Source organism: Myotis davidii, unplaced genomic scaffold, assembly GCF_000327345.1.
Source record: "Myotis davidii unplaced genomic scaffold, ASM32734v1 scaffold461, whole genome shotgun sequence".
In the NCBI taxonomy this organism is placed as follows: domain Eukaryota; kingdom Metazoa; phylum Chordata; class Mammalia; order Chiroptera; family Vespertilionidae; genus Myotis; species Myotis davidii.
Window position 1 is genome coordinate 1,973,087 of NW_006295825.1, and position 10,239 is coordinate 1,983,325.

At 38.3% G+C, this 10,239-nt stretch overlaps 1 protein-coding gene across 1 annotated transcript in view; it reads left to right on the forward strand.

Moving 5' to 3' along the window:
- Positions 1-1,572: 1,572 nt before the first annotated feature.
- MTFMT (mitochondrial methionyl-tRNA formyltransferase) overlaps positions 1,573-10,239 on the forward strand; it is a gene marked incomplete at its 5' end in the record, with an annotated part of 22,472 nt that continues 13,805 nt past the window's right edge. Inside the window, 5 exons of the mRNA XM_015568466.1 lie at positions 1,573-1,808; positions 3,806-3,928; positions 5,345-5,447; positions 6,872-6,947; positions 8,351-8,442. Coding sequence (XP_015423952.1) covers positions 1,573-1,808; positions 3,806-3,928; positions 5,345-5,447; positions 6,872-6,947; positions 8,351-8,442 — 630 coding nt within the window. The remainder of the gene's footprint in view (positions 1,809-3,805; positions 3,929-5,344; positions 5,448-6,871; positions 6,948-8,350; positions 8,443-10,239) is intronic.

The following is a 10,239-nucleotide window of genomic DNA, read 5'->3' on the forward strand; positions in this document are numbered from 1 at the left end:
ACTGTCGGGTCTGCACCCCGCACTCCAGGCCCGGTCCGTTCGTGCTCCGAGCGCTACCCCCTTTGCGGCATCACTTCCCTCCAGCCCGACCACCGCCCTGCCTGGTTGCGCGCGGAGAAACCGGAGCTCAGCCAGCGGTTCTCAACCTGTGGGTCGCGAACAATGAAAATACATCCTGCATATCAGATATTTACATTACGATTCATAGCAGTAGCAAAATTACAGTTATGAAGTAGCAACGAAAATAATTTTATGGTTGGGTCACAACATGAGGAACTGTATTAAAGGGTCGCGGCATTAGGAAGGTTGAGAACCACTGATTGCCTAAGGTCCTCATCTGAGCTCACAGGGACTAATATGCTGTGACTTCAAGTCCTCCCCTTTCCACCTCCTCGGATTCCTCTAATTTGTACCTCAAGTCCCTTGGGCGTCTTCACGGGCGCAGGCATCCCCTGCACACCCCCGTCTTACTCCTTTGCTCCCCACCCCCTTCTTGTATACAACTGGGCCTAGTTATCTGGGGCTGAATGAGGACATAGTCCAAAAAGCAGGTCCAGGTGAGTAAATATATAAAGCAGAACGCTTAGGTATATATTTAGTATTTTTAAAAGTTAACAAATACTGTTTACTAGAAGAAAAAAAATAATTGTGATCCAGCCTGTCCCGACAGTTCATGATATGTGGGGGCTATACCCATGTATACGGCTCCATTTTAGATTTCCCTGCTCCGTTTTTTCCTGATGTGTCCTGCTCCCCGCTCATTTCTGTCATCTCCGTCAGGCCTTCCCCACATGCACTTCACAGCAGCCCCTCATATTGACTCCCTCAATCCCCGTGTATCATATTTCTCTCTTCACACCTGCTCCCTTTGCATACCCCACATAATGTACTCTCCACGTGCTGTTTTCCCCGTACTGTCTCCCACATCTCTTACTGCAATATCCTGACCCTTCTGCTGGTCCTCACTTGGTGGCTCCATTACTCCTGCTCTTTTGGGGCCCTCTGTATACTCCTCAGAACTCCTCAACATGTGATGCAATACCTGCTAAATAAACCAATGAACAGTTCCTCTGGGCACTGGAGTACTATGCAGCAGATAAAAAAAATGAGGTAGTGCTATATGTACTGTCATGGAATGATGCCCAAGAAATACATTCCTGCCCCCCCCAAGTGTTTATCCCCCAGTTCCTCCCTTCAGAGACAGTCACTGCTTTTAGTTTCTTATTCTAGAAATGTTCATTGCATAAATTAGCAAATGCATAATTAACCCATCTTTTCCAAAAGACTCCCATAATAGCATAGATAGTGTTAAGAGGGAGAAACAAAATATGGAGCAGCATATGTACTGTCCCAGTTGTTTAAAATGTCTGTACTATATATGTTTCTGTATATCTCTAGAGCCATGCTGTCCAAACAGTAGTCAGTAGCCACATGTAGCTCTCCAAACTTAAAATAATTAAAATTCATTAAAAAGTGAAAACTCGGTCTCTCAGTTGCTTATGAATGTAATCATAAAAATACTGTAGAGGTGTGTGAAATAGTTTAATACTTTCATTGTCTTAATACTGTCATATTTTCTTCCAATCTTTACAATTAAGGGACAACAAAGAAGAAGAGTTAATCGAAAAATTGGAGGTGGTCACCGTGCCTTCCCCATCACCAAAAGGCCTGCCAGTGAAGCAGTATGCCGTCCAGTCGCAGCTGCCCGTGTATGAGTGGCCAGATGTGGGATCTGGAGAATATGATGTTGGAGTGGTCGCTTCATTTGGCCGACTTTTGAGTGAGGCTCTTATTCTTAAATTTCCCTAGTAAGTTTTATTTATAAGGAAATATAGTAGAGAGACCTTGGTCTTTATGCATGGACCGGGTACTTACAAAATGCAATAATTTGAACTCTAATTGCTCTTTCTTTAGTATTTTCTCTTAAAATAAAACATTTTATTAATGGTATGAATTGTTAAAATGAATGATGCTCTTTCACGCACCCTCATTTAAATTTTATATATATGCTGCCCAGCCACTGTGGGTAGGTGGTTGGCGGCAACTCATGCACCAGGAGGTCAGCAGGGTATTTCCGGTCAGGGCTGCGGGCTCCATCCCCAGCAGGGGGCGTGCAAGAGGCCACAAAAATGTTGATGTTTCTCATCCATGTTTCTATCTCCCCCTTCCTCTCTCTAAAATCAATAAAAACTTTTTAAAATTTCATAATATGCTGACAACTCCCAAATGTGTCCCGCCAATTCAGATCTGTCCCAGAATTCCAGGTCCCTAATGCCCACTGCCTCCTCCACAGCCCTGTTTGGATGTCTAGTACACATCCAACATTTGAAAGGTCCAGAACTATATTCCTGAACTTTTGCCCAAAATCTGCTCCTCCCCAAAATCTTCACCCCAGCAGATGGGACCTCCAGCCTTCTGGTTGCCTAGCTCCCAAACCTTTGAGTCATTCTTAATTCCTTATCTCACACCACACATGTAATCCATCTGGAAATACTACTGGCTCCGCCTTTGACATCTGTCTGGAGTCTTTGTCATCATGTCCACTCTGGCCACGCACCTGTTGTACTGCAGGTACTTCCTAACTGGCCTCTACTTTTGTCGTTGGCCCTCTCACTTTCTTACCAACCCAGCAGCCAAAATGATCCTTTTAAAGCATAAGTCAGACCAGTCACTGCTCCAAGTTCTCTGGTAGTTTTCCATCTCACTCAAAAGCTAAAGACCTGTGAGGACCGGCTTACTTGGTTTGGTCTGCTGGCTCTGGGCTCATTTCCTAGTGCTATTCCTCAGGTTTACCCCACTCCAGCCACGCTAGCCTCCCTGCTGTGCCCTGAACTTGCCAGCATTTACCTTCCTCAAAACCTTTGTACTGTGCCTAGTGTTCCCTCTGCCTGGAAAGCTTTTCTTCTGAATATCTGCATGGCTATTCCTCTACCTTCTCATGTTTCTTCCCAGTGTCTTCTTACTGGTAAAGCCTTCTTGAACCACTATTTAAATTGTAATCTCCCACCCAATAGTCTTATCCCCTTCTCTGCTTTATTTTTCTCCATAGCCCTTAGCACCACTGACAAACTTTTTACATAATCTGTTTTTTATTCTTATCTTCCACTCACATGGTCACATAAGCTCCCTGAGGACAGGTTGGCTCACTGTTGCTTGTATCCGCAGCACTTAGCACATTGCCAGCACATGCATTATGCTCAGTTAATATTCGTTGAAGGAGTAAGACTGAGCTGAACTGTGAAACTTAGAATATAAGACCCATATTCACACATTCTCAAGTGCATACTCATGAGAGACATTAAACTAATGACAGATCAGCAAATTGTTTAAATTGATCATTAATGGGTGATAGGAGTATTGGGATAAATAGTGAAGGTGATGGTACTAAAAGAAGTTTGTTTTAGGCATCTATATGCAAACCGAGAGAAGTGAGGGTAATTATGTAACTAAACTGAGATGCATGACAGGGTTTGAATGGTTCTCATATAGTAAAGCAAAAAAAAAAAAAAGTGCATTTTTTGTTGTTGTTGTTTAAAAACACCCAGACATCATGAGCTGTTTTGCAACATCTTTGTAACAGTCAATAGTTATTCTTGCTCTGTTTTTAATTGAGTTTCATTGGTCTCTTATGGTAGAGTGAATTTAGCTCTGGCTCCCTGTTCTGGTAGTACAAGACTAGATTTAACTGTTAGTTTTTCAAAAATTTGGGGAAAGTTTAATGATAAAAGGTAGCATATTAGTTTAGATAGCAGTAACTAAATGGCACAACCCCCTTGCATACTAATTTCTGCCTTTTCTAACTCAGTGGCATATTGAATGTCCACCCCAGTTGCCTCCCAAGGTGGCGTGGTCCAGCCCCTATAATCCATACTGTGCTTCACGGAGACACAATTGCTGGAGTAACAATTATGCAAATCAGGCCTAAAAGGTAAGAGCTTATTTTATTTTCTTGAGGTTTTCTTGGTGATTTTGAATGTTGATATCAGTTCATTGGAGGGGCTGGGTATGGATGAATGGATGGTGCTCTAATTTCTCCAACTCCAGAGTCCTTCCTTTGCTTTTATACTTTTTCTGTTTTTTCCTGGTTTCTAACATAAGCCATGTGTGTTTTGGTATTTATGCCCTTGTGACATTTTTAACTTGTTAATTGAAATAAATTATATTATTAGCAACTGGATTTTTATAAAAGATGTTATGTAAATGAGAAATGGATTTCTGTATAGTAGTTGCTATGAATCTTGGTTCTACTGGCCCTGGTTTCTATAGTAAAACTATGGTCAAAAATGTTTTGGAACTTGACATAAGAATATATTGTAGCCGAAGCCGGTTTGGCTCAGTGGATAGAGCGTCGGCCTGCGGACGTAAAGGTCCCGGGTGCCAATGATAATAGATGGTAGTGGTGCAGGTAGATTTAATTTTAATGAAAAAAAAAAAAAAAAAAAAAGAATATATTGTATACCAATAATTTTCTTTAACATTTAATTTTTTTATTATACCTGCAGTCCAAGAAATAATTACTTACAACTGCTTCAGGAATGTATTAAGACTCTGCCAGTTGTCACCTTATGTTCTCATAGAAACTAATAATTCACAAGTTCAGAGGAACAACTCAGTATCTGGGATTTGCTTTAATTCAGAAAAAGGGTGGGGGGAGTGTCAAAACTTTGATAATTCTAAAATCTGGGTAATGTATATATGGTGATTCATTAGACTATTCACTGTTTTTGTGAATGTTTGTGATTTTTCGTAATAAACATTTTACTAAAACTTATAGGTTAAAAATAGAATTAACAGGTCTACAAAGTTAAATATTCAAAGTAAAGCATATTTCCAATAAAAACTAATGGCCAGTATTTCAGAGCTTGATGTAAAATATAAGACTTGTGGGAATGCAAATGTACTTGCACCTACTTATAATCAACAGTGATTATAATCTAGGCAAAACTCTTGTCCTTTGAGAAAGGAAATATAGAAAGAAATAATTAGGAATGTTTTTATTGTACTTCCTTGGAAAAGAAATTCTTTGCTCTATGATTTCATTATACAAATAGAGATTTTTTTTCATAGTATTTATTACTAATGATAGATTTATCTATAATTGCAATCAAACCCCTGATATGCAACTTTATACTTTTACCCATTAAGAAAAATAAATTTAAAATCTAAGTATAGGCCAGATTTTACTCACCTTTCTTTCAAACTGACATTTATCTTTGCTAATGGCTAACAGTCAAATTTGTGGCCAAGGTTAAACTATCCTGGTAGTGTGTAAACGCTCATGTAGACAGACATTTTGATTGAAAGAAACTGTCAGTAATCACATTACTATTTTTTTTTTTTGTAGATTTGATGTAGGTCCAATTCTCAAACAGGAAACCATTCCTGTGCCCCCCAAGAGCACTGCAAAGGAATTGGAAGTAGTGCTGTCAAGACTGGGTGCCAACATGGTACAGTTCTCGATATCCCACTGCTTTTATTCATTTAGTAGATTTCCTAAGTGGTTATGATAAGAAGAACAATTTTATGATATATGGTTTTAATTCTTTAAGAGTGATTTCTATCCCTGACTTCCTAAAAATTAACATGGCATTTATGGTCTCATGTGTGTCTGAGAATTTACACAGTTTGGGTATTTAATAAAGGTTTTCAAATGAAACATGTTGATCTTATGTGGGCCATAATTTCACAGCAAGGCATAAACCAGTGGTTCTCAACCTTCCTAATGCCGCGACCCTTTCATACAGTTCTTCATGTTGTGGTGACCCCCAACCATAAAATTATTTTCGTTGCTACTTCATAACTGTAATTTTGCTACTGTTATGAATCATAATGTAAATATCTGATATGCAGGATGTATTTTCATTGTTACAAATTGAACATAATTAAAGCATAGTGATTAATCACAAAAACAATATTTAATTATATATGTGTTTTCCGATGGTTGTTCGACCCCCAAAGGGGTCGCGACCCACAGGTTGGCGACCCACAGATTGAGAACCTCTGCTTTAAACTATCCTTCCCAGTTTCACTCTCCTCAGTCTCATCCGAATTTCCTGAGTGACTCGTGGCTTCCCTCCAAGCACTTCTGTGCCTGTGTTCCAGTCATTTGCATCCATATGCACTGGAATTCTGCTGACCCCCAGCTATACATGAACTCCATGGCTTTGTATAGCTCATTGAATCTGTATACAGTAGGGTCTGAGTAAATGCTTAATAACCAAATTAATGATTTTCATATGAACTAGTTAATTTTCTATAGAAGGAAACTTTTCCCCCAACTATATAGATGGTGTCCTATTCCAGGCACTCACCTTGAAAATGCTACTATAATAGTGGTTGTCATTTATTGAGCACTGACTTGTGTGCCAGGATACTTTATAGACTTATTTTTTTTACTTTTCCAACAAACTTTGAGGTAGCTCTTGCTGGTGACTGTTTTACAGATGATGCCACTGAAGTCACAGACAAGTAAAATAACTTTTCCACAATGACACAGCTCGTAGGTAGTGGAATTGGGATTTGAATCCAGAACTATGTGATCCCAGAGTACACTCTGAGAGGCTCCACTGCCTTCCTCCCTGCAGGGTGAGAGTGTGGATAACCGAGCATAGTCTGCCCTGATCCTGAAAGCTTGCACATCCATCAAAGCTCAGCATTCACTGGAAGCACATCAGTGACCTGCACTCTACAGAGAGCAGCATCTCTGCTGAATCCCCACCGAGTAGACACGTGTGCTCACCGCTTGGGCCAGTTTACTACCTTACCTGCCACACAGCGTTTAAAGCTATAGATAGTAATTTCATGATACTGAGTTGTAATATATTTCTGCTTTTGTTCTTTTCATCTTGAATATATTGCTCTCCTTTTTTAGCTTATTTCAGTTTTGAAAAATTTGCCTGAAAGTTTGAAGAATGGAAGGCAGCAGCCAACTGAGGGGGTGACACATGGTAAGTGAAAGCTTCAGAGACTCTTATCCCTCCCATAGATTTCCTTTGTCTTTTTTCTTTTTCTTTATTGATTTTTAGAGAGAGGCAAGGAGGGAGAGAGAGACAGAGAGAGAAACATGGATTTGTTGTTCCACTTCTTTACGCATTCATTGGTTGATTTTTAAAAATAAATGTTTTTATTAATTTTAGAGAAAGGAAGGGAGAGAAATGGAAACATTGATTGATATGGAGGGCGTAGCCCTCGCCCTTTATGTCCTTTTCTAAAGAATGGTCGGTTGCCCTAACTGGTTTGGCTCAGTGGATAGAGCGTCAGCCTGCGGACTGAAGGGTCCTGGGTTTGATTCCGTTCAAGGGCATGTACCTTGGTTGCAGGCACATCCCCAGTAAGGGGCGTGCAGGAGGCTGCTGATCGGTTTCTCTCTCATTGATGTTTCTAACTCTCTATCCCTCTTTCTTCCTCTTCTGTAAAATCAATAAAATATACTTAAAAAAAGAATGGTTGGTAAGGTCTCCCTCTCCCTGTTAACATGCAGTTTCATGAAAGAATAGAAATGTTTTCTCTACTCTTTACGTTGAAAAGTATCAAACACAGAGATAAGTTGAAAGATTGACTATTTATGTAACCCAGAGTCAACAATTATTAGTGTTTGGCCATATTTTCCTTTGTTTTCTCTAAATGTGTGTTTGTTTAGTATATGTATTTTAATTTCTGCTTAACCATTTGGAAGTATGCATCATGACCTTTCATCCCTAAACACGTTAGCATGATCGTGAAAAATGAACAGTTTCACAATAGCATCTAATATCCAATCCATATTTAAATTTTCCTAATTGTCTAAAAACATTTTATGCTGTATATTTTTCAAATTGAGATCCAATTGTAATTAGTTGTTATGTCCCTTTATTCTCTTTAATCTATAATAATTAATTCCTCCACTATTTCTTCCCTTCCATGTTACTGACTTTTTTAAAAAATATATTTTCTTATTGATTTCAGAGAGGAAAAGAGGGAGAGAGGTAGAAATATCAACGATGAGAGAGAATCATTGACTGGCTGCCTCCTTCATGCCCCTCAATGCGTGACTTATAGCATTTCTTTTTGTCTTGCAAAAGTTTATTTTTATGTCGTCACATTTATGATCCTTTTCTTTAATTGCGTTTGAATTTTGAATTAGAGGATTTTTTTTCTATACTTAGGTTATAAAGAAATTCACCCATGTTTTCTTCTAGTACCTGCATAATTTATTTATTTTTATTTTGTATTATGGAAAATTTCAAACATATACAAAAATTGAGAAAATAATGTAACGAATTAATCTTGTATCTATTATTCAGTATCAGTAGTTATCAGTTCATGGACACTGAACTTGCTATTCGTTTTTGCCATTGGCTTTATCTTGTAGCCCCTAAGATTTCTGCTCGTACCAGCTGTATAAAATGGGAGGAACAAACTTCAGAGGAAATATTCAGACTTCATCGTGCCATTGGAAGTATAGTAAGTTGGAAGTCAGAAAACAGTTTTACTTAATTTTGTGTGTACTTCACTTTCAAAATATTTTTATTTAGGAATGAGTCTCATAAACTAAACCTTAGAAGTTCTGAAATTCATTTTTTATTGTGGTGAAATATACATAACATAAAATTTACCATTTTAACCACTTTAGGTCAGTAACATTAAGTAACCTCTGATCTTTAGTTTGTTCTTCAGAAAATTGGGGCTGATATAATATATATAAAGCATCTATTATGACCAGATTACAGTATATGGCACAGAGGAGGTACTCATTAAATGATATCTGCTATTACTTATTCATTCATTAAACAATATTTAACACCCATATTATGTCAGGCATTATCCCAGGTACTATAGATAAAATTATGTGGGAAGACAACAAATAAGCAACTAAATGAAAATATCAGATAGTGTGATAAGTTCTTTGATGAAAATTTTAAAAGGATAAACTAACTGGAGGTTATTTTAGATTGGCTAGATGGGGAAGACCTCTGAACTAACATTTAAGCTGAGATCTGAAAAACAGTAAGGAGCCAGCCATGCCGAGATCAGTAAGAGCATTCCAAGCAGAGGCAAAACCAGATAAAGACATTACAAGAAAAGTAAACTAAAAATCAATATCCCTTATGAATATAGAGGCAAAACCCCTCAACATAATTAACATACTGAATCAAACAACATATGGAAAAGGATTATACACTATGACGAAGTGAGATTTATCCAAGGAATGCAAGATTGATTCAACATACAAAAATCAATCAAAGCAATACACCATACTAATAGAATAATGGACAAGAGCCACAGAATTGTCTCAATAGATGCAGGAAAAACATTTGACAAAATCCAATGTCTTTTTCTTTATATATATATATATTGATTTCAGAGAGGGAGAGAAAGAGAAATAGAAACATCAATTGTGAGAATTATTGATTGGCTGCCTCCTGCACACCCCTACTGGGGATCAAGCCTGCAACCTCAGCATGTGCCCTGACTGGGAATCAAACCATGACCTCCTGGTTCATAGGTCGATGCTCAACCACTAAGCCGTCCTGGCCAGGCCAATGTCCTTACTGATTTTTTAAAAATGCTCAATAAACTAAGAATAGAAGGGAACTTTCCCAACCTGATAAAGAACATCTACCAAAAAAACCCTCAGTTAACATATTTAATAGTGAAAAACTGAAAGCTTTGCCCGCCTAAGATCAGGAGCAAGAGAACTATCACCACTGCTGTTCAGTAGTGGAGGTAATAGCGCAGTTAGGCAGGAAAAGATACAAGGGGCCAGATTGGAAAGGAAGAAGTAAAACTACCTCTATTTGCAAATGGCATGATCTTAGATAGAGAAAAACAAAGAATCCCCCCCCCCTCAAAATGTTAGAGCTGGTAAACAGTAAAGAAGACCTAATAAACAGAAAGACCTCTGTTCATGGACTGGAAGACAATTTTGTTAAAATGGTACCATTCTCCACATTGACCTACAGATTCAACACAATTACTATACAAATCCCAGTTAACTTCTTTGCAGAAATTGACAAGCTGATTCTAAAATTCATACCAAATCCCAGGAGGACCAGAATAGCCAAAAATTCTTGAAAAAAAGAACAAAGTTGGACTCACACTGCGTGATTTAAAAACTTGCTGCAAAGCTACAGTAATCAAGTGTGGTACTGACAAACATAGATATACAGCTCAGTGGGATAGAATTGAGAGGCGAAAATAAACCCATACATTTGTGTTCAGTTAGTTTTTTGTAAGGGTACCAAGACAGTTTGATAGGGA